The 25,429-nt window shown below is 38.6% G+C and overlaps 1 protein-coding gene and 1 long non-coding RNA gene across 3 annotated transcripts in view; one reads left to right on the top strand and one right to left on the bottom strand.

The window, feature by feature from the left end:
- The window catches only part of angpt1 (angiopoietin 1), a 58,003-nt gene that overhangs the window by 8,653 nt on the left and 23,921 nt on the right, over positions 1 to 25,429 (top strand). Inside the window, exons 2-6 of one of the 2 annotated variants that reach the window (XM_027148390.2) lie at positions 10,724 to 10,879; positions 11,306 to 11,415; positions 13,352 to 13,584; positions 23,355 to 23,482; positions 25,275 to 25,376. In XM_027148390.2, the coding sequence (XP_027004191.1) occupies positions 10,724 to 10,879; positions 11,306 to 11,415; positions 13,352 to 13,584; positions 23,355 to 23,482; positions 25,275 to 25,376 (729 nt within the window). Of the gene's footprint in view, positions 1 to 10,723; positions 10,880 to 11,293; positions 11,416 to 13,351; positions 13,585 to 23,354; positions 23,483 to 25,274; positions 25,377 to 25,429 lie in introns of both variants that reach the window. The other variant, XM_027148389.2, reaches the window with a different exon arrangement.
- On the bottom strand, positions 1,296 to 5,978 carry LOC125140169. The gene is made up of 3 exons (XR_007139413.1): positions 5,657 to 5,978; positions 1,466 to 1,544; positions 1,296 to 1,355 (listed from the first exon to the last, which is right to left on the bottom strand). It is a non-coding gene; the product is annotated as an uncharacterized LOC125140169 (long non-coding RNA).

The raw sequence follows: 25,429 nt of genomic DNA, 5'->3' as shown, positions 1-25,429 counted from the left end.
AAGTAAAAATACATTCACAACAAATGACATAATGCTTACTCACTGTTCTGGATTTGTTTAAGTTTGGTGAAATATTTTCCTTTCGCTGTGAAATCTAAACATTGTGGATTACATTTCTCTGCAAATTATCCACTACAGGTTTTTATGTGGTGTCTTATTGTCTTCCCAAAGTGGAATTGTAATGTAAGCAATCCAAAAAGATCTAGGGATGTTCCTATTTGTTCCAAATCAATGTACAAAATGTACTATTTATAATTGACGGTCATATTATGTTTTTCAATACGAAATATCTACTGGAACAATCTGGTGTTTTGAAGCTTTGAAGATCTTAATATTTACTTTTAGGCAGACTCATATCAACCAAGCTGGCTCGTCTGGGTTTTTTGCGCCATATGTTTTGCCAGGGCTTTGTCTCTGGCTCTGCTACCACCTTCGAGAACATATACGTCATAAATTGTGACGAAGAGCTACTGGAATCTGCCACTGGTCTTTGTAGAGCTTGGCTGCAGCTGCATCATTTATAACTGAACATAAATATCTGTTGACGTAGTCCAGTTTAAAAAGAACTGGTCTCCAGGAAAAGCAATGGGATGACCAAGAAGAACCGGTAGAGCCTAGTGTACTAGCTGAACAGAATTTTATTCTGTGGATTATGAGTTCAACAATTTAGCTGGACATTTGTAGGGAAATTTATTTCAAACGGTTTGGCCTGCAATACTGTACCAATAAAAAAAAAAAAACATACATGTCATGCTCATTCTGAGTTTGATCTCGGACCACTGATGCTGACCCTAACACTGTTTATATTACAAGCCCCTACATAAACAGTTTTCTAAATGATTTCTTTCTGTGTTCTATTCTGCTTTCCGGTTTGATGAACACGCCTGTCAGCATGGATTGCAACTTCAGAAGGCCTTGTGTCCAGACCCAGGGAGAGAGTAATGCATGCCTCATCCTCACCCACTGTTTGGGACGAGGCGAGCGTAGCCAAAGTCTGATGTAAGAGACTGCTGATGTGATCGTATGCAGTATGGAGGAAATAAAAATAAAAAATAGAAGCAAATGGTTCACAAGGGAACTGATGAGATGTTTTCTGGTGGTAACGTCAGTACGGTAAATCGGTATATATTTAGTACATTATGTTAGTGCACTGAGTTCGAACATTGGATGAATGAATTCATAGAGATTCATCAACATGATTGTGAGATTCATCAACATGATTCTGAATGCGGTATGAGATTTCCAATCCAGTTACAACTTTATTTCATTTTGAAATGAAAATGAAAAGTGTTTTAGCCACAGGAGTCTACTTGTGGCATCTCTGGGAGGGAGTCATGGCATCTTCACTCTCTCTCCTGTCAATCACAGTAACACGAAAGAATTGTGATCTTCTCTCTGTCTGTGAACTTATACACACTGAAGAAAAGCACATTGAATTTATTTAGTCCAAAATCCAAATGCGTACCTCGGTTCCACGTGATTAAATTAACCCTTTCTTCTCCATGGGGGCTGTATCATGGCTGATCTTGTGCTATGACACCAACCTCCAAAGATGGGATATGCAAAAAAAAAAAAAAAAAGGATTTTCACAGAGCTACTAGATGGAACTACGTAGAGAGAGCATATTAATTCACATCTTATTAAAGGTAAACAAATACATTGTAGAATCTCCTGAGGAGAGCAGTGCAGAGTGGTAATGTGTCTGTTCAAAACATCAGTGTAGTTCGATCGATTCTCAGCTCAGGTGGAAGTTCAGTGTTTCATTTTATTCCAAGCTTTGAAACTACACACTTAAATCAAGTTGGATGTATGAAAATACAGAACTCATCGTGTTACTGTTGCTTAAAGGCCTTGCTCAAGGGCGAAAACACTGGCAGCCTGAACCCTGTCCTTCCAATCAGTAACCCTTAACTGCTTGACCCACCACTACCTTTGTTGTTTATTTAGTATATAAAAAATATGCACAATTAATCTCAATATCCCAAAAATCACAGTCTGGAATCTTGCAGAACTTTAAAGAGCCAGAGTCAGTAATGTTCCTTTAGGATCTTGTACTGGCTAAAATGTGAAACCTTCTCAGAAACAGTCAGGACAATAGCTTGATCTCTTCTGTTCTGCATCTCTGCAGAAATATCTCCTAGTCCCTTTAAGTGAAAGGTCTAGAAAAAGGTAGGGTAATGAGGAACGGAGGAGGCTTTAGTTTTGTTTGTTGTTTTGCCTCTGCATTTCCTCGGATGGATGCTAGCATTTCCTGTCCCACACGTCTAGACATACCAAAGTTAATCACACATCAAATTCAAACCACATCCTGCTCAGCTCAAATATAAGAGGCTTAAAGAACATTTGAAACGAGAGGATTTGAGCAAATATACAGTCATGCAATCTGCTCTGCAAAATATTTGCCTACTGTCAGTGTGATTTTACATGAAAGGTAAACATAAACATTTACATAAACACTATCGTGTATTGGATCGTAAGTCATATTTTGTAGAGTCTTCAGCATGTATTTCCTTAACATTCGGTACATTCCATATTGGTGTTGCTTGTAGGAGAGCCAATTAAACATCTTCATACTGATATATTAGCGATCCAAATCCCCGTCTAGACGAGCGCTAAAACTCCACATAGACAATATTGATAAGAATAACAAGCAGAAGTGCTCGTCACGCTACCAAAATAAAAAGGAAAGTAAACATTTCTTTTGGATTCGCTTCTCTTATTTCTGAGAAAAGGGTATTGAGTCAAAGTAAACATTTCCTCCTGTTCTTTTAATGTTTTCAAGTAAAGAAGACCGATTTTTTTTAGATACAGGAAATAAAAAATTAATTGCTCTTTTATTGCTCCAGCATGCACTTTTGAGTAGTTTATTTTCTGTGCAACAAACTCGGCCCTTTTTTTTTTTTTATCCCTTAAAGTATTTCTAAAAACGTTCGGTATAGATCGCGAAAGACGTTCATGTTCTTTTGCTAAGACCGGATGTGGTAGTGGTTAAGGTGTTGGGATATCAATTGGAAGGTTGTGAGTTCAATCCTAGGTCCAACAAGCTGCCACTCTTGGGCCCCTGAGCAAGTCCCTTAACCCTCAATTGCTTATTTATATAAAAAAAACATGAGATAATCTAAGTCTCTCTGGATAAGGACATCTGTCGAATGTAAACATACATCTTTTAGAATAAATAACACGAGTTAAACAAGGTACTTGGTTCACTGATAATCATGAGGTAATAGCTAAAAAAAAAAAGTTTTACACCTCTAATGTTTCAGCATGGCATGTTACCTCATAAAGTGCTTTTAAAGTAGCCCTTGTGTTGATGAGATACAGTAGTTAGATATTGAAATTTTGCATTTCCCTACAAGCTGCTTTGAGTATGTGTCTGTCATTAGTCACAGTGTGAGTGTAAGTGAACATGCCTGGATTTTGTATTCTCTTCTACGGAATTTGTCCTGTACAACATCATCATATAAACTTTAGAAACAATGATGTTTAGAGATAAGATGTGTCATGTTGAACACTGAATTTATCATTTAAATGTCCAAGGCTAGGTTTCAATCCTTCTGTTAGTAGTTGCTCCTTGATAAAATGATCTTAAGTGACATTACAGTATATTGAACACAGCACTACGATAATTGTGATACATCGCTAAACTTTTCTTTATTTTTTTTTTAAAGAGAAAAAAGTCGTTTTCATAATTCTTGGAAGACATTAGAATGAAACACACAGAGAAACATAAAGTAATTGTAAATTGCAGTCTGTAAAAATACTAATACATTTTATATATAACATAAAATAACTTAATAGAAGGATATTACCTTTGTATTTTAAAACTTACCCGTTTTGAATAATTTGCTCCTCAGTACTTAACAGAGACTTGAAAGCAAAACAAAGAAGAAGGATGATAACCTCCTTATCACTTTCAGGGGGAAAAAGTACTGATAGCATGGACGTGTAATCTGCTTGTCCAGGGTATGTCTGGACTGGAGACTCGTCCACCCCTGATATAGATGTGTATATATGTTATATATATGTATTCTCATTCTCTCACAGATTTCAGTTCTCAAGGATTAGAAACATCTGGCCATTGCATTTTTGCAAACCACAGGCCACACAGAATTGACAAGCAGTCAGGCGTTCATAGAAGTGTTTAGATTTTATTTGGTCTGGAATGCTAAATAGGTCAGATATTGACATTAATGCTTACCTAAGCGAGTCACGCATGCAAATGAACCCTTTCAATTAAACACTGTTCTACTTCTTCTTCCAGTCGTTTTCCCCCATGACTGGCTTTCGGTCCCGTAGGCCGTAGCTGTTATATTCCATTTATTGTTTCATATCTGAATTTTAAAAGTAAACAGACCTGGGCGGCTCTCGCTACATGCCGACTCGTGCCTGTTTAAATGTTTGCAGTTGTGTGAGATGGTTGGGTTGGTTTTTGTTTTGCATAGAGAAGTTACGGCGATGCAAGAGAGCTGGAAAATGTCATAAAATGAAATCAACTCTCTGGTGTTGTTAACGTTTTGCTTGCTGTATCTGGCAGTTGGTTTAAGGATTCTGTGGTTAGGTCGAGATCTTGAATCATGCTCTAGTTCTATGCCATCAATGAATTAAGGCAATTTTAATCACACACCAGAAACCACATGTTGAACCATTGAGTAGCAAATGAAGATGTATACAGTACATGGTCCTACATCACATCACATCACATCACATCACATCACATCACATCACATCGCAGTACAGTATGTCTTTGTGTATGCCATAATAGCTTGTTAGTCTGACATTTAACAACTAAAGAAAAACAGAAACGGACTGAGCCTCGAACACAATGTGTGTGCAGACTAATGCAAGTGTGAGAGCTTAGCGAGCCGCTTAGAGTTTGAGGGAATGCCTGGGAGCTGGCCCGTGGGATCCGGGTTGTAGAGGTTAACTTCAGGCCCAGCTTAAGTGTTACTCCACTAATCCTCATCTACACAATGTCAGTCACAGGCTCTGAGCGAGTTTTATAAGCCCTCACAAAACAGGCTTGTAGGATCTCACAAAACAAGAGCTGACTGAAAAACAGCCTGCGCAGCATGAACTCCCAGCGTGAGTTATGTCCGACCGGGCCGTGCGTATTGTCGTGTGATAAATATGTTTCAAAGGCTGACATACGTAAGTGTACCTGGTAATTTAAAGCGTGTTAAAGATAATGGTTATTTTCACACTGTAGCTTAATCACAGGAATGTTTTTTATTTTTAACACAGTGTCATAATTCCTGACAGCTGCTAGCATGTTTTCAAAGGATTTTGCTGAGTGAAAGAGAGCGAGAGAGAGAGAGAGAGAGAGGCAGAGAGAGATAGAAAGAGAGAGAGGCCACCATCTCAGCATCCCGTCTCGCAGCACAGTGGGTGAGATAAGACAGGACATGGCACGTAGCTCTCCCTGGAAGTACTTAGCTTGGAAGGCTAGTATTCTGCTCCAGCTGTAGAGAAATCTGCTTTAAAATGATACTTTTCCTCCTACTAATAAAGCGATTCGCCCCAATATGAGCACGTTTTTTTATTTAATTAGCAGCACACGCTGTCTGCTTTAAAGTTCTGCTTGATCTTTTACAATTCTAACAAACAGTCACTTGCTTAATGCTTACAGTTAATGAATATAATTTGTGTAAAATTTCACCTTTTGCTGCAGATTTATCCTCATGTCTGAAGCAATAAGACAGATTTTCCTCCTGGGTGTCCTAATTTTAAGAAGGGTCTCAACGCACCGGACGGCAGTTCAAACAGATTCTTTTACTATTAATAGTGAGGTGAAATTCTGCTCCCGGTGCTCATAAACTCTTACAGTTGTCAGAGACGTGACAGAATTTGCCCCTGCTGTATTCCCACTGATCATAGTCGAACATAGCTGAACAGAATTAAAGCTAAATGGAAACAGAGGAGCTATTTTAAAATCAAACCACAATCATGATGTAATCCACAAAATAATTTTTCATGTAATCCAGGTTCCTAGTAACCCCCACTCCCTCAGACAAAGGATGCCCCTTTCACCTTCCCACCTCTGTACACGTTGCAAATAAACACAATCAATTTCCAAGTCAAGCACTAAACCCTTGTGGTTTAAAAGCGTTGCTCATGATATTGATCTAGACAGAGGTGGCCTGCGGTCAGATCTTAAAGCGCTGATAGGGCTGACCTTGACTCATTTGGCATGAACCCCAGTTGGTGGGCAGCTGAGAGATGTAAGCCAAGCCTCCCAGGTGCAGTTTAGTCGTGTCTGACAGGGTCCTCAGCTTCATATATACTTAATTATGCCAAATTCCTGCAACTGTGAGAAGAAAGCGAGTGTTGCATGTTGTGCAAAGTGGTCGCTCCCCTTTTTGTTGATTGTGGAGGTGGAGTTTTCCGCACCAGTTAAAGGTTTGCTTAAAGTTTTTAGATTTTTTCTTCTCAACACTACTGTACGGTTTACTAGACATCACCAAAATTTTTACAGGCTATTAAATTTAATCGCTTTTGTACGTCAGCCACTATAAGCATTTTAAGTTGCTCAGTGACCAGTTATTATTATGAAGTTTGAGCTAATGTTGTGTCTCTTTCACCACCACATCTATTGTCTCTGGATGCTCCATCTTGTTTGTGGTTAAAAGTGGAAAATGATCGGAGCTCCACGCTGGAACATTTTATAGCTTCCTCGATTGTATTTTTATTTGAAGCGTATGTTTGTCTAATCTTGTTTCTCCTTGGTACTTTCCGTTAGGGACACCTACCAGTGTAAGCCATGACTCAGCTACATTTCCCTAGAGAAGCCAGGAAAAGGATGTCTAAGCTAAAGTTTCAGCAAGCGAGAGTTAGCAATAACACACTCTCAAGGTGACATATACTTTAGTACGCATAGCTTTAACCAACGGCCTGTTTAACAAGAAATATATCTCCAACAGCTAATAGCTTTAACCATGTAAACTGTTTGTCTATCTGTTAAACAAGATGCCAACACATTCTAATCTGCACAATCACATTTTGATGGTGGAGACATTTCCAAGCCAATTAATTATGTCATTAATATAATCACTTATTTTAATTCATAAACCTTGGCGAACGACGGATTTTATTGTACCTCGGTTAAGACCCCTGTTTTCTGATGCACACAACTGAGAGCAGTGGTTTCTACTTTTGCTTGTCTGAAGGCTTAAAGGTCATCATCAGTAAAAGTGCATGTTCCTGCCGGCAGATTATTCCTGTATTAATCTGAAAAATTTCACAATTTCATAATAATTTCAAATCCCTGTCACTGTGGAGCAGCTTGGAGATGTTGTACAAATACAGGCATAACATGGTTATAGTTGATATATTAATATGTTAATAATATGGTTACAGTTTTATTAACCATTATCAGAGAGTTTGAGATCTAAAGAGCTACTATTGAGAATTATTAACTCTATATTTAATAATATGGCTAATACGTCCTTATCTAATTTTTTTATTCAACTGAGGGTTAAGAGCTTTGCTCAAGGGCCCAGCAGTGGCAACTTGGAGATCCATCACCTTGACCACTAAGCTACCACATCCTAGTACAGGGGATGGCAGATTAGTGGTTAACATGTTTACCGCCAAGGCTGCAGTTTTGATTCCTGTCTCTGCCTTGTGTGTGTGTGTGTGTGTGTGTGTGTGTGTGTGTGTGTGTGTGTGTGTGTGTGTGTGTGTGTGTGTGTGTGTGTGTGTGTGTGTGTGTGTGTGTGTGTGTGTGTGTGTGTGTGTGTAACCTGTGAAATGACCTTGTAATACACAACCATGATAATATGATAACCATCATAATCTTTTATACATGTACAGGAAATAAAAGTCAAGTAAATTGTATTAGCTAACAAACTTTATATACCTTTATATACCTTTAACAAAGTGCTTTACATCCTCAGGTTTACATAAAACAATGGCACATAATTTTATCTCAACCACTTTCTCCCAATTTCCATTTTTATTTTACATTAAATAATTTAAAAAGTCTTGGCATGAGCTCCTCCTCTTCTGTCCTTTCATGCCCCAGTTATTCCCTGCATACCCTTTATAACCTGTATGCTTTAATTCCTGGATTAATTTACGTGACCATGCCTAAAAAAAATAATCTTTCAGAAACAGTACATTATCAAGCAATTGTTGACAATTGTATAAATAATCAAAGTCATAAATTATTAAGGAACAGATATGTCTGTTAGCAAAGAGTTTGTTGTCTCGTAATCTTGTCTGTCTAATATTAGCTAACTAACAGATTATAGCATTTGTCTAAACAAGCAATCGGTCTGTATTATTGTGGAACAAGTGACATTGTTGTTTCTCAGAGTTTCGGTGAAGTTTCTCCCCTGTCCATGTGTATTTCTTCCAGTTTCCTCCCAGGTTGATTCTCTATACTAAATTGCCCCTTGGTATGAATCTGTGCCTGCACAATGCCCTCATGTAGACTAGTATCCCATTCAGAATGTGTCCCTGCCGCATGTCCATTGTTTCCTGACAAACCATGACCCTGATCAGTCTAAAGTGGCCACTGACAATGAATAAATGAATAGATGTACTATTCGGAGTAAGAATTTACGGTTACTAAACATTAATGTGTTTCATATTTAAAAATCAAATTTGCTTGTTGCCTCTGATGCTTTTTCATTCCAAGTCATTTCACAATCAATAATTCCAAGAGAGAATTTTTGGTCTATCCCTTGGCCCTTTAATAAAGACACAAATAATTTTTCAGCACTTTAGTTTGGAATGACCTACAAATGGCAGCCATGAGCATTGCCTCTTTATTCCCCTCGTAGGCTTCAAATATTTCATCTGGACCACACTGAAAAGCTCACACATATTTCCCTGCTTTGCCAAGATATACATATGTCCAGTTGCCTTACTAATCCACTTGTCTGGCTCATTTTCATATCTTTGTGGTTACAGTTTATACATCCGTACGCTACTTTTCCCTGTATTTGTGTAGATGAATCATTTACTGCAAACGTTGTGTCTTGTATTAACATATATGACCATGAACAACCTCCAGTACAGACGACAACAACAGACAAGATTATATGACAAAGTCAAACTCAGACTTAAGTCCAAGCTAATGTAAGTACACGAGGAGCTCAGATGGAGGACGGATGGGTGGGGGGTGTGGGGGCTAATCCACATAAGTAGTCTTTGTGTTCGTAAACCTTGTTCTGGCCTTGTCATCTCTCAAGCCAGAAGATTAGGATGAAAGAAAGCTTTAAAGATAAGCTCCTAAGTTCTCCTCTACCACAACATCTTCATCTCTTCCTTCCTTAACAAATGACTCTACATCTGCTTCCACCTACATCTTCGGCCTTTTGGGTACTTACTGCGCTGAGGTTTAGTATTAGGTTGAATCATTCTATTCATTATAGAAAGAGGAACTTTACTTTAGTGTAGATAACAAACGCCTTTGAAATGATGCCTGCTTGGAAGAAACCATGATTAAAGAGTGACTGTGTAGTGTAGCTGGACGTGGAAAATTACTAGATGCCCAATAATCTATCAAAAGCTATTTTAATACACATATATCTTGGTATTTCATTCGTTTTAGGAATGGACATTTGCTGGAAAGTGACACTATATAGGTCTATAAACCTTAGTTTTAGAGAACATCCATTGCTTCCTGGTGTGCAGCTGCAGAGAGTTACCTCTGTGTCCTTGTGTTAAGTTGGTGTCCTTTTTCATTTTATTGCTCACTTAACGTTCGTAAAACACTCATGTCCAGGTGTAAAAGTGGTTTGGGACGCTATAGTTGGTTTTGAGGGAGTGTTTTTTTAACATGTTTTTATATCCCAAGTTGCCTTTCTAGCTACTGGTTTTTCATTGGATATGTCCCGTTTAATAACATCTGAATCTGTTCATTTCTTCACTCGGTGAGGTTTGGTAGCTACAGTAGACTGAGTCAGTTATTAAAAGAATACTTTTTACTGATTTGCATTCAGATGTGCAGTTGTGCATGCGCTTTGTTGGTGTAGGTGATTAACGAAAGACTAAATCCATGAATATCACATTCAAAAAATATGGAATCTATTCAAATGACATTTCTATGTACGCTGATTGTTCTCGGAAAAATTAACAGAATTGAAATCGAGGAAGTGAATGTGATGAGATGCGTCAATAAACTGTTCGGAAGGTTTTGTTAACTACAAAATTCAAGCATTTAGATTAATGTTAATTAGGTATAGAGAATAGAAAATGTCATAGGCTCTATTTTATTTATTTATTTATTTATTTATTTATTTATTTATTTATTTATTTATTTATTTAATGTGCTGTTAATATCATATAATTTACCAAAATAATATGAAGTAATGATTTTGATAAAGCGTCTGGTTCTGTCAATCACCCTAACTTTAATCCTAACCCTAACCCGAGTATTTGATATAATGTTATCTTTATATGGTAGAAAAAAAATGGCTTTTGCAAATTTAATACCTTGCCTTTTATTATTCATCTCTGTGCAGTAGCAAGGCCTGTATTTTGCCACAAAAGACATACTTTTCTTCTCAATGGAAGGACATAATGCTTCACTGATCCCTTTAATATGTTTCATATTGTTTCGTGTTGTTTTTTTAGGTGATGCATGATTGCACTTGCAAACCAGTGGCAATTCAGGGCCCTAATCTGACCATTTAAGAAATTAAATTCACTTTAATGTTTTGGCCTGTTTTTGTGTTTCTTTACATTTTGGTTAATTATCAACTTTTGATGACCACAGATTGAGAACTACATCAAGGAGAGCATGAAGGCAGAGATGGCACAGTTACAGCAAAGTGTCGTCCACAATCGCACCGCGGCAATGTTGGAAATGGGAACCAATCTTCTCTCGCAGACGGCCGAACAGACCCGCAAGCTGACTGATGTTGAGACTCAGGTATCTCCCCCTTTATTAAGCTTCCCACAAAACACTTACCAAGCTATTCTTCTTATTATTATCTCTGCAGGATCACCACTAAAAAAGCCAAATGTAATACACAAATCACATGATATGTCTGTTCTCCCTGTATCCTTAGCTCGTACTTATGTTCCCACTACTGCAGATGTTTCATATGAATTTGAATGAGACACGCAGGAATATGGTCATGACTTGATTCTGTTGTTTCTGTAAAATAAAGAACCCAGTGCTCTTAATCACTACCACTGCAGAGCCAAGGAACAGCAGTAGCTCAATTTTTCCGGTTTATGACCTCTCTACAGGTGTTGCTTGTTTAAAACTGGCCTACTTTGGGTTTATGTGTGCTATATCTTTACTGTCTGGCTGTACTGCTTCACTCTGACTTGAAATTAGGTTTTGAATCAGACATCCAGGCTGGAGATTCAGCTGCTGGAGAACTCCTTGTCCACGAACAAGCTGGAGAAGCAGCTCATGGTGCAGACCAATGAGATCAGTAAACTCCACGATAAGAACGGGTAAGCATAAGCACAAATCACAAACTATTTCAAGATGTCTTGCTGTTTTAAACGGTTTATAATCCGGTCATCGAGTAGTGGCTGCTTGGTATGACTATTATGTCTATACTCTACATTCACTGATCAGATTCTTGTACAAATTTATTACATTTTGATTAGAGCTGACTTTTTTGAACATTTCTGCACTGGGAAATGATGACCTGGATTGTTTAAATCCGATAGCTTGTAATAAAAAAAAAAACACACAAATGTAAGCTTCACATCCAAAAAACACAAATTGCAAAATGCATTCAATTCTCAATCTGAACTCGGACAGTTACTTGGTTTCATTCTGTGCAATTCGGTGCAACCTGCCAATAGACGAAAGACGTCTCCTGCTTTTAAAAACACTTCTGAAGACGTATTTTTATAGATGGACATATTTCTGTAGATGGTAATTAGATATTTAAATAAACCTAGATTGTTAATTGGTCTGACGGGACTCGTCTCTCAACTTAAGCTTGATTCCCAGTTCTATCAGCAGATCTACACAGCTGTAATTGAAAGAAATGTACAAACAAGAATTGCCCCATCAGTTACACAAAAAAAAAAATCAAGAAAGAGTTAGTTGCATTTGTGTTTTTTTATTTGTTCTTGTGATGTTATGGTATTAATATCGTTCCAGAAGTCATCATGTAGAATTTGTTATGCATTGGTTATTTTCTCAGGAACATGTACACGTGTAGCATATAAACAATATAAGCAATTAAACCTCAAGACAAATGGAACCTTTCTGGCCTTAGAGTCATTCCCAAATGTATATGATGAAGTTTGGATCGCTTCTGCCAGTGCTTCAGTTATGGATACTGAGGAAATTTGTGTAAATATTTATACACCTATAATAACCAAGCTAAATCAATTTAATCTTCTATGGTGTGTGAATTATAAGGCAGAACAATCACATGAGAGTGTAGACGGATTCGCACAGCTGCACTCTGTCCTAAAACGCAGTTTTAACTCGTTCCTTCGTGTCCTCAGCATCTCTTTTTGTGTCTCTCTTTCTACAGTCTTTGGTATAACTCTTTTTCTATTGTCTTTGGTGCTACTCATGTTCAATTGTCCATCCCTTTCTAATCTCTTTAGTGTCTCTCCCTTTTTTTCTGTCTTTGGTGTCTCTCCCTTTCTACTGTCTTTGGTGTCTCTCCCTTTCTAATGTCTTTGGTGTCTCTCCCTTTCTACTGTCTTTGGTGTCTCTTCTTTTTTAATATCTTGTTGTCTCCCCATTTCTACTGTCTTTGGTATCTCTTCGTTTTTAATATCTTTGGTGTCTCTCCCTTTCTACTGTCTTTGGTGTCTCTTCTTTTTTAATATCTTGTTGTCTCCCCATTTCTACTGTCTTTGGTATCTCTTCGTTTTTAATATCTTTGGTGTCTCTCCCTTACTACTGTCTTTGGTGTCTCTTCTTTTTTAATATCTTTGGTGTCTCTCCCTTTCTACTGTCTTTGGTGTCTATCCCTTTCTACTGTCTTTGGTGTCTCTCCCTTTCTACTGTCTTTGGTGTCTCTCCCTTTATACTGTCTTTGGTGTCTATCCCTTTCTACTGTCTTTGGTGTCTCTCCCTTTCTACTGTCTTTGGTGTCTCTCCCTTTCTACTGTCTTTGGTGTCTATCCCTTTCTACTGTCTTTGGTGTCTCTCCCTTTCTACTGTCTTTGGTGTCTCTCCCTTTCTACTGTCTTTGGAGTCTCTCCCTTTCTGGTGTATTTGGTGTCTCTCTGTTTCTAATATTTTTGGTGTCTCTCCCTTTCTACTGTATTTGTATCACTCCTTTCCTGATATCTTTGGTGTCTCTCGCTTTCTTAAGTATTTTGTTTTCCTCCCTTTCTACTGTATTTGGTGTTTTTCACATTCTACTGTCTGCCACACGTCTTTCACCACACGTGCCTCTCTGTGTACCAGATTTCTGGAGCTGAAGATGCAGGAAATGGAGTCAAGGCACAGGACAGAGCTGGAGGTGCTAAGGGAGGAAAAGAGCAATCTCCAGGCGCTTGTGGTCAGGCAGAGTGGTGTGATTCTTGAGCTGGAGGCTCAGCTGGGCAAAGCCTCGGGTAACAGCACAGTGCTGCAGAAGCAACAGCAGGACCTGATGGACACCGTGCACAGCCTCCTTAACCTCTGCTCCAAAGATGGAGGTACAGAAATGCTCGACAGATCAGCTCTGATCTTCCCAAAATGTTATATACATATTTATATATACATATAAATATTGTGGAATACTTCTGAGTATTCTGAGTTTAGTCTTTTATTTCGGCTCTGGTTTGAGAATTGATGTTAATGTAACCTTTGATATGCTTATTATAGCTAAAAAATGAAGAGCATGTGAACACTATATTTATACTAATCACTAGTTAGGTACAATGCACTATTGTCTTTGCTACTTGTCATTGTTGCATGCCAGAGGCCAACATAGTGATTACAAAGGTTGTTTAGGGCAACAATTGCATTTCCACCACTCCATTATCTTCGTTTCACTTCAGTCAAGCATGTGGCTTAAAACAAAAGCATTCAGTCTGTCGTTAGGACTTTAAATAGTGACAATACCACAGCCATATGTGCCCAGGAGTGAGTAAAACTGACCATGCTGTCTAGGTGGAAGAAATACCATCCTCTCTCGGGTATCAATCACAACACGTACCAATCATGTAGAAATAGGCAGTTATGGTATATCTTCACATGTCACAGAGTGAGCATGTGTTTGCCAGCACCCTCCGTGGACCTCGATGGTGTGATATGGCAGGGCCAAAAAAGTGGATGGAAAAACATGGAAGCCTGCAGCAGTATCAATGCCCAAGCTCTTAGCTACTGCTAACTGTATACAGACTTTATTCGTGCACATGGCACCTAGTTATAGAATGTATAAAATTTATACTTTATTCATGTTTAAAAAAAAAAAGGACTATTTTAACTGTATCAGAAGATAAATGAAAATAAAATACATCCTACAAAACAGGCAACTGGGTTCAGACACTGATACAGTATGTACTAAAGAGATGAATGTTGCAATAGTGTTTATATATCCAATATTATCCAAATACACAGAGAATTCAAGGACTTTACTTAACCGAGGGAAATGCCAAAACTTTGAAGTGGATCAGAATTATTCTGCACCTCAACATTGCTAAACAAATAATCACAGTAACAAAACCCTCTACCGAATGAACAGCAGTCAAAAATCCCTGAACAGTTGTGTATTATTCTGTACTCAAATGAGCGTAGCGTATTATTAGATTTGATAAAGCACCTGCAGAACTGTGGAAAGTAAATGTGATAGACAGTGTGATAGACATCACAAATGCAGGGACCTGTCAGCGCAACGTCTTTACTTTCAGCATTCGCTCTTTTTCTGTTAGCCTCCACATGTTAGCTGACAGATTAAAAGTACAGTTACTTGATAAATACACAATGTTTGGCTCACACGTTCTCACGTCCCCAAATTACCCGATCTCTCATTCCCTTTGTATACTTTATAGCAACCCAAGAGTAATGTGCAACACCTTTCCACATATCCGAATGACAGAGTGAAAGAGTGACATGCAAATAGATTGAGAAAATGATCTACATTAGTGCTGCATGACAGTAAACAGCAGTAAACTCTAATCTCTATTTTAGCAGCTCTAAAGTGGAACCTTTTGTTCGGGTTACAATCGAGTTTGAGTGTAAGAGAGATGTATTCATGTCGACGGGTGAAGATAGCGATGTGTGTAGTCATTTTTTAACATTGTGGGTGAGGTTTTGGGGAAGGAGGAATATTGTTCAGGGCAGTTATTGGGTGTTTAGGAAGGGTATGTTAAGGTCATAAATATGATTGCCAGAAACACAATCCTTCATAATTATCACTCTGTTCCAAAGAATGCCCATGAATTAACTATAAATATGATTAAATATTATTTCTTACACTCAAAAGGCTATACAAACTTTTCTAAAGTTCCACTGTCCCGTTTTGGTGCCACTCTAGCATCAGATTCTTGTTCTTGACTGAGAGGTGAGGAATCCATTGTGGTCTTCTACTGCTGTAGTCAATTTGCCTCAAGGTTCAATGTGTTCTGAGATGCTTTTCTGCTCACCCCGGATATACTGTACAATGGGTTTATTCAAGTTACTGTAGTCATCCTGTTAGCCTGAACCCATGTGACGATTCTGCTTTCACCTCTCTCATCAGCACCAGGATTCCACCCACAGAACAGTCACTCACTGGATGTTTTTTAATGCATAATTCTTTGTAAACATTAGAGTCTGTTTTGTGGGAAAATCCCAGGAGATCATCAGGACATTAACAATCATGCAGGTCATACAGTAGGTACAGGTGTTTCTAATGAAGTGATCGGTGAGAGTGTGTATATATGTGTGTGTGTGTGTGTGTGTGTGTGTGTGTGTGTGTGTGTGTGTGTGTGTGTGTGTATGTGTGTGTGTGTGTGTGTGTATCTATAACTTAGTGTGTGAGTATTATAATTTAAATTCCGTGTTTAGATCTCATGCCTGTACAGAATTTTCGGTTTTCTCACTACGCCTCATGCAGCCGATTATCTCATTGGCTGTGTTTGTTAAGGTCAGTGACAATGAGGTTAAAGTTGAATTAGATTAAACTGAAGCAGTGGCAAAAAAAAAACAATACATAGGCAATTTGCAAGGCTCAGGGAAAACCCTCACCCTTCTCTCTACGTAATATATCATTTAAAACAATCTACATTTTTAACAAAAAGTGCAGAACACAGACAGTATTGTGCCGTACCGGATAGTGCTTATCACGCTTCAACACACTGCCTGTGCTTTAACAGTTGACAGAAATGTCAAACAGGCACTGTTGCAGTTACAGGCTGAGCCTCGATAATGTCTCCCTTAATGACTGTACTATATACATGTCATAGTCACCTTACACATGTTTATCAGTCTGCCAAGTCTATTTTTCTTCTATTCAATTCAATTTGATTTACTTGTATATCACTTTTAACAATTCACATTGTCTCAAAGCAACTTTACATAGGTATAAAACAGAATAAAAATGTATAAAAAGTGTATTATTACGTGACTATTTATCTCTAACATCTATTCCTAATGAACAAGTCTGTGGTGACGGTGGTGAGGAAAAAGTCCCTGAGATGATATGAGGGAGAAACCTTGAGAGGAACCAGACTCAGAAGTGAACCTCATCCTCATTTGGGTGCCACTGGAAAGTAGAACGGTGGTCATAGAAGCCTTTATTATCACCACATAAACATTACAGCACAGTGGAATTCTTTTCTTCACATACCCCAACTGAGTAGGTTGGGGTCAGAGTGCAGGGGCAGCTATGATACAGTGCCCCTGGAGCAGGGAGGGTTGAGGGCCTTGCTCAAGGGCCCAGCAGTGGCAGCTTGACTGTCCTGGGCCTTGAACCCCAATCCTACGATCAACAACCCAGAGCCTTAACCAGTTGAGCCACCTCTGCCCCCCTATATACAAAGTAAATAATGTAAATGCAAATAATGTCCTTTCTACAACAGTATTATATTTAAGTGAAATTAAGCAACAAAGAGATCCTGATTTAAAAAAAAAGGTCCTACATAAATTGTACCTGGCTGTAATGAAATCTTAACTAAAAACAAACCAAATAATCAATTTGCTACAGAACAGGAGACCAGATATATAGAGATAATAAAGACACAGGCATTAACTATTTTTCTGTTCTGTTGTGCTGGAAGAATGGAAATCGACATATGGGACAATCAGTATAATCATTTTCAATCAGTATAAACAAATGAATGATTTTCTAGCTGCAAGTCTGATAGAAAATGAGCCAGTATTCTGTTGGCTTTCAGTGAGAGATGTGCGTTTTTTTTTCCTCTGTTGATAACCTTTCACAGAATTTTAGTGGTTGAAGATAAAGACCTTCAAAATTTAAATGATCATGAAACAGCACTCAGGGCATCTCGGAGAGCAGAAATGAGTTTGATATCAGTTTACTTTGAAGATCGAACGATTTATGTGGAAAAAAGCTAACAAATTTAAACAATTTTTTTAAAAATAAGTTTCCTCTAGTAGACAACTAGAAATTCTAAAGTAAAGCTCTGTGTTTCTACTTTCATATGAACCTTTACACAAGGAGTGTGTAGATGTAGATGGAATAACTAACATTGTGGAGTGTGACGTGACCAAAAAGTTCAAGACTGAACATAGATACAACCAAAACAACAATGTTTTGGTCTTTGGTATAAAAGACGTCAATTTTAGATAAAAAGCATTACGGCTCTAGGTTCTTGATTTTGAGAACAGTGCTACTGACACAGTATTCATTGGAATTCTCCTCAGGTTGGAAACGTACAAAGTTCCTAATGACCCCTCAAATTTCTTAAAATTCAACAAATTCCCCTTTCCACATCCACAGTGGTCAAAGGCTAGCGATTTCTCCCTGGCTGTCAGCTGGTCTTACGGCTTATCCGACAAACACAAGGCTTGCCCTGCTGACCTTTCTTCTGCCCCAGATCTCTGTGGTCACAGAAAATTTAACCTGGATGTCTGTGTTGGGACTGGCTAGAGTGTAGAGAAACTGCACTTCCTGCTGAGAGGGCACTGTGAGCAAAGCTACTTCCTGTTGCTCTTTCTGTCATTAGGGTATTGAGCTGACACCCATGTGGCTCTTTTAACCAGACGGTCGCATTTTTGTGAGTCTAAATGAGACCATGACGATCATGAAAGAGACGGTGAGAACTCGGGACAAAGGTCTCTATTTTGTGGTGGGTTTTTTGTGTGTGTGTTTTAGTCAGATATTTTGTACAGTAATAGCACAACAATATATTAAAACTCGTATACTGTATATTATTAAATGTGGCTCTACACTAAATTAATGTAGCTAGATGTTAAATGTTAAATATTTATAGAATTTATAGAGTTATAGAATTAATTAGTAAAATTAGGTTCAAATCGGATGGTGGGGGGGCACGATGGCTTAGTGGTTAGCACGTTTCCCTCACACCTCTAGGGTCAGGGTTCGATTCCCGCCTCCGCCTTGTGTGTGCAGAGTTTGCATGTTCTCGGATAAGCTCGGATAAGCGGTAGAAAATGAGTGAGTGAGTGAGGTTCAAATTGGCCTGTTGCTATTTTGTAATTGAAATACAAGCCTTTATTTTGTCACATGTACATTACAGCACGGTGAAATTCTTTTTTCACATATCCCAACTTTTGGGATATGTTGGGGTCAGAGTGCAAAGTCAGACATGATACAGCACTCCTGGAGCAGTGAGTGTTAAGGGCCTTGCTCAAGGGCCCAACAGTTGCAGTTTGGCAGTGCCAGGGCTTGAACCCTAATCAACAACCCAGAGCTTTAACCACTTGAGCCACTATTATCCCATAGCTCATTTTATGTAAGAGTTTGTAGCTTTCAGTCCACTGCAGAGGTCACTTACCTCACCTCTGGTTGAATTAGTCAAGCTTAATGAGTCCAACGGGACATTCTATGCTCTTGAGGTGAAAGGGAAGGTTCCAAGGTTCACACCACCCTGGTACCTCTAGTGCAATTTAAAACTGGGTCAGGGTTTCCTCAATAGGCACAGCATACACCTATTTCCTAACCAAGGAAACATCATTAGAAATGTTTGACATATAATATTGCACTGTAGAGTCTGTATGAATTAGTCTTAGTTTCCAGACAGAAAGGAAACTGGCTTTGTTGTGTTCTGGGTTAAAAAAAAAAAAAAAAAAAAAAAATAGAGCGCAATAGGAAAAAAGAAGAGCATCATTTAAAATTTTGTTATTAAAAATTCTTCCCATGTACAACTGTAACTTAATTTTTTTGTTAGTAGCTTAAACATTTGTTTTCTTCCTCTTTATGGGAGCTTGATCTGTGACTGCCAGATTGTGATGAGCTCATCCGCGTAGCACACTTATCACTTCTAAACACATTACAAACTCTGGGAGCTAAATCGTGTTTTAATGGTAACTGAGCCCAGCTCTGGGTGGCTGTTACGAATCCCTCACTGCTGCACATGATTTTCTTTTTCTGCGCTGTGTTATCGCACCTAATGAATAGCATCAGTCATCTTTGATTACCGCAGCCCCGGTTCTGCAAAAGTATTGTTATTGTTCAGTCACTGGGTTTAGTTTTCTAGAAATATATTACACCTCAACATGGCACTTTTCATGGATTGTGAAATAAATGCGTCTGAAATGAAACGGTTAGATTTTGGCGTACTCTTACGGAGTGTTTTGAGCCTTATGGAATGTTCTGGTTGGCCAAAAAAATTGGCTGCAGTTAGTCATTACCTCTGCTCTCTTTTTTAGATTAGTGTCTGTTTAGTTACTGGTATGTTTTCATTGTTCATCTGATATTAATATGGTTTGAAACTTTAAAGCAGTTCGCAGGTTTGGGATTTCTGGTTTCTATTGACCGTAAACAAGATTTGCTCTTATTATCCTGAATGTAGTCTCAGTTTACTTCGGATATCTTAATTCTTTATAGGAGAGTTTAGGAAAGTTAAAAACCTCCCCACTGAACAGAAGTCCCCACTGAACGGGCAAGAATTCATATATAAATAAAAGAATAGTCTATTAATGTGTATTTCAGTGCCAGGACACAAGCTGTTTAAAAGTTCATGATGTTTAATCGTTCAGTATTAAGGGCATCTTTATTTTTCCTTGGGAATCCCTACTGCTAACATTTCGTGAATCATAACTTCTGGTTTAAAAATATCCTGAATAATTATAGTGTGTTTATTTGAGCAAAATCTTTTGGGATGGACTGGTGGTTGTGAGTACACTTTTGCAATGAGCTATGTCAATAAGTCTGAATCCAGATGTTTCTACAAAGTAAAAATAAAAACGTTTTGGACTTCTGGTGGCATGGTGACAGATGCACACGATGATCAATAACACCTGTCAAAAATGTCTACACATCGTCTAGCAAGCAGGTTAAACTGTTAATCGATCACCATACACTAATATATCCTGCTTTTCTGGGTTTGTTTGCCTCCTTAAAGGCAGGGTCTCCGATTTTTGAGAAATGCTTCAGAAAACTGAGTTGGGCCGAATAATAAACAAAAATCTAAACAAAAATCAAAACAAACGTGTAGCCAATGAGCAGAAAGGGGCGGGGCTTGTCAATATGGGCGGAGAGAGTGTTCAGTGCACATGTGTGACATTAGCAGAAAGCGGTTTTAACATTGACATGGAGGATAAAAACAAAGAAAGAAAGAGAAGAAAGGCTTACGATAAGGCAAGAAGTAGGACGTGTTAATATAGGATCAGCTTTCCAGCGCTGGAGAGAACTGAAGGAGCAGGAAGTTGGCCACATATTCACAGGTTGGAGTTTCCCGAGTCAATAACTCCTGAGCTAAACGCTGTTACTACACAAATAACACCTCTTTTCTATCATAGTAATGTAGAGAGGCAGCTACAACCGCGTTTTGTGTAGTAACAGCGTTTAGCTCAGGAGTTATTTACTCGGGATATTCAACGCCGAGGCGCTTTTTTCCTTCTCGATAGGTGAGTAACGTTGGTTTTGCTTTGTTACACAGAACTAATATATGCCTTTGTGCTTTACATGATTATGCTTGTGTGTCATTTTTGTTTGTTTGTTTATCTGCAATCGTATTGTTCTTTCCTTCAGCTATGATAAAGACACGTTTCTTTCCATTAGTTGCCTGGGTTATGTATGTATGTGTGGGCGGAGCTATCGATACAGGGGTGGGACCCATTTGGGTTAGGGGCGTGTTTGTTTTGGTGGTTTCAAATGTCGGAGACCCCACCTTTAATAATAATAATAATAATAATAATAATAATAATAATAATAATAATAATAATTTTTTTTTTCTAATTACTAGAATATTTCAGTTGTCTCTTTTTGCAGTTAATTATTGTGGTCGATAAACAAATGATTAGTCACGAGCGACAGTTGCTAACAAACCGACTACGTCTCAGTATCTCATGTTCTTTCTTTCTTAGTGCAGTTAGGTGTTAAATATTTGTTTTGTGTTAAAAAATCTCAGGAAGCAATTTTTGTGCTTTGTTTCCGAAACCATTAGGCTTGATCTTAAATTGCACATTTTCATTGCATAGACATGAATCTATAACACATACACAGGATCACACACAAAGAAAAAGAACTGTGAACGATAGCACCATTTCTGTGTCCAAGTCAACTGTAACTGAAGTCTATAATAATACTGTACATAGGCGTGATACATTGCACCTTCTGGACTAAATAAATAAATAAATACACCATGTAAAAAGCTATTTATTTATTTATTTATTTATTTATTTATTTATTTATTTATTTATTTATTTATTTATTTATTTATTAAGAACCCCTTCTAACCCCTGTATTCCAGACAGCCAGTCACCATTATATTTGCTACACATTTCATATAATTTCTCATGAGCCTTAAAATAGTGCTTTACTGTGAGTCCAATTAGTACATCCACCTGAAGGACAGACCTTTTATTCAGCCACAGATAGGACATCCACAGGTACCCTGCATACTCAATGGGCATGATCTCTCTAAAAACCTTTGTCTCAGCTGCTTTGGCTCCCGTCTAGCAATAAATCGCCATTGGACAGGTCTGGCTTCTTGTTGTCCTAGACTCCACAGCATGCAGTTCCACTATATGAACCTGTCACTGCGGGAGATTCTTGTCACTGACACTTGGTTCTTTCACAGCGAGGCAGCTATAATTGTCTCTCTTGAAGGTCTTTCTATCTCCGCTGCTCTCCGCTTCACGGCAGGGATCAAAGCCAGACCTAAACACCATCCTGCTCTGTGGTGACATCTCTTCTCTCCTAAAACAGTCCCAACAGTGAAAACAAGGGTGTGAAAGCTGAGCTGGGCTCTTTAGGAGCATTAGAAAGAAGAATTGAGAGGAAATTTCAGAGATATAACCAGGACTTGGCGTGTAAATATAAACCACTTGTTATAACAGGAACTTGAAATTTATAGCTTGTAGTATTTTGTCCGCAGACCTTTGCTTAGTTTCAAAATATTGGCAAGGCTAATTATGTGCAGATGGAGGGAGAGCCAGCTGCAGGCTTCGAGAGGCCTGACCGAGCTGGACGTTTCCTCATTGGGTGCAAGAGATCAGCGCTTTGATTAAAGAGCTTTCACACTGGAAACATGTCACTCACTTCCACTCACTGGAAGATCTTATCGATGAAACTCCAGACAGCTTTCCGGGAGACATGAGTACGATGCTTTCTCTTCATTTTTAATATGCACGTCTCCTCACAGCAGACATTTCGATAGGAAAAACGATGCTGTGTTTTGAATTTTCCACGTGGGTGTGTGTTATTTATTCTGTTATCTGACTGAGCTGGGTTATGCTTTGCTTTAGTGGCTAGAACTTTAATTTATTCAGTCACTTAAAACATGTCTCATGCTGAACTATTTATACCATCATGGCAGTCAAATGTACAAGAGGTTTTTTTTTAGTTTGTTTGATTGGGTTTTTTTTTTTTGGAGGTGTGACTGATTTGTTCATGTCTGTACAAAGATATAAAGGTGTCATATGAGTCATATGATATTAAACACATTCGATCCCTTTCCCATCCTGAGAAACAATAAATTCTGAAGACTCTCTGCCAATCATAACTTTTTGGAAAATATTGTCTGCTTTTACTCCCAATGCATTGCATCAGAAAATCTCTGTTTTTATATTCTCATGAGTATTATAAACCACAGTCAGCACGAGCATCATAGAATCTGTGAAGACGATCATAACTCGCTGCTTCTCAGTGTTATATGTGCTATCCAACGTCAGTCAGTCTATGAATCTTGTTCTGTTGAAATGGAGGCTTTGGTGGTGACGAAATGTGTGATACGTTCTGTAATAATATTCATGAGTTACAGCGGCAATGAAGGCTTTCTCAACATTCAAACTGTGAAAATAACGGACAGTTCCATGTAGAAATCAGTGAACTAACTCGATCTGTCGTTCACAGTGGTGCCCAACAGCACGAAACAAGCCGACGAGGAGAAGAAATTCCGGGACTGTGCTGATCTCTATGAGTCCGGATTCCAGAAAAATGGCGTCTATAACATCAACATTAATCCACAAGAAACTAAAAAGGTGTGTGTGTGTCTGTGTGTCTGTGTGTCTGTGTGTGTCTGTGTCTGTGTCTGTGTGTGTGTGTGTCTGTGTGTCTGTGTGTGTGTCTGTGTGTGTGTGTGTCTGTGTGTGTGTGTGTGTCTGTGTGTGTGTGTGTATGTGTCTGTGTGTGTGTCTGTGTGTGTGTCTGTGTGTGTGTGTGTGTGTGTCTGTGTGTGTGTGTGTGTGTGTGTTTGTGTCTGTGTGTGTGTGTGTGTGTGTGTGTGTGTGTGTGTGTGTGTGTGTGTGTGTGTGTGTGTGTGTGTTTGTGTGTGTTTGTGTGTGTTTGTGTGTGTGTGTGTGTGCGTTTTCATGCTCAGATTTTATTTAGAGAAAAAAAAAAAAAAGTTATTCAGCACTTTAAAAGATTTCACATTCTGGTTCTCACATTCTCACCCTCCACTGTTTACATGAGTAAATTTCTTACTCCAAACATATCTGACTGAAATCAACAGTTATGATAAGAGGCTAATGAGAATATTATGGGCATATTAGAGCCAGATTAGGAAACCCAATAATAGTCCATTAGAAATGCTGATGCAAAACATTGGTAGATTGGAAGAAAGCCACCGTGAGCAACGCTGACGCAGTTGCTGGTTTTGCAAGATAACGCTGAGCAGATTGAGTGTGGCGTTCGGGCGTTATTTAGTTTACACTACGTTTATCGTTTATTTATATCAATGACTCCAAATCCAGTACTCAAAGACCTTTAGTTAGTCCGAGCTTTGTTTTTTTTTATTTTTATATCAGATGTTGTGCCTGAAGCTGAGCTAATCTAGGGGTATAGCAGCTGATTGACTGACTTAGCTTGCACTGCTCTATAGTTGAGGATGTAGGAGTGAAGAGGTTTTGAAAAAACTCTGCATCATATACTTAGGTGAGACTTTAGGGTCTGTTTGATTGTGTGAAAACCAGAGGAATGTATATATATGTTGTGTAAGTCTTTTCAGTGTGGCTGGTATCTGAGTGGTGTGTTTGTGTATAGACATGTGCTGGGTGTCTAGTTTCACCGTAAGTCAAGTCTGTGGTTCTGGAGTAATTGTCCTCTGACTGGACTGTGTGTATTCAGCTGGATGTATGTGAGGTTAACAAAATCCCTCCTCCACCACCAAAGAGCAGCAGTCACCGATTTGTCGCTTATTGGTTTACACTGAGCCACATATGGCTAGATTACAGCCATGTGTCCATTTTTGTCCTCACTCTGATCTTAGACCTGGACTTCTGCCCTGCTTTAATTGCTAACTAAACACGTAGGCAAGACTATTTTATCCGGGCCGCAAAAAATAGCTTGTTGGGAATATCTGTCTATCAGCTGTTTAGATACTGTATGTACATTTACATTTATGGCAACTAAGGGTTAGGGTCCTTGCTCAGGGGCCCAGCAGTGGACCTGGGACTTGAACTCACAACCTTCTGAATGGTAGTCCAACACCGTAAGCACTAGGCTACCACATCTCTACAGTATGTGCATTCATTAGCTAGCTAAGAGAAAAAAACGATAGTAGTCCAAGCTGGAAAAATAGCAAACAGTGCACTAGATAGATTAGACATGGGTGACTTTTCTCTGGAATGTGATTAGAGACATATTTGCCATAGAAATATGAATAAAATAAAATAAACAATTGCTATTAATAGGCACTATAACTTAGAGGTTTCTCATAAGAATATGCTTTAATGGAATTTTGTGTGTGTGTGTGTGTGTGTGTGTGTGTGTGTGTGTGTGTGTGTGTGTGTGTGTGTGTGTGTGTGTGTGTGTGTGTGTGTGTGTGGGCAGGTATACTGTAATATGGAATCTGCTGGCGGTGGATGGACAGTAATTCAACGCCGAGAGGATGGTAGTGTCGACTTTCAGAGGACATGGAAAGAGTACAAGATGGTATGACAGCAAATATCACACTTCTAACCTTCATTTAGGCTGTTGACAGGAGC

This window comes from Tachysurus fulvidraco, chromosome 24 (genome assembly GCF_022655615.1).
Source record: "Tachysurus fulvidraco isolate hzauxx_2018 chromosome 24, HZAU_PFXX_2.0, whole genome shotgun sequence".
Lineage (NCBI taxonomy): Eukaryota > Metazoa > Chordata > Actinopteri > Siluriformes > Bagridae > Tachysurus > Tachysurus fulvidraco.
The sequence above is the reverse complement of the archived record's forward strand: the minus strand, read 5'-3'. Positions and strand labels throughout refer to the sequence as shown.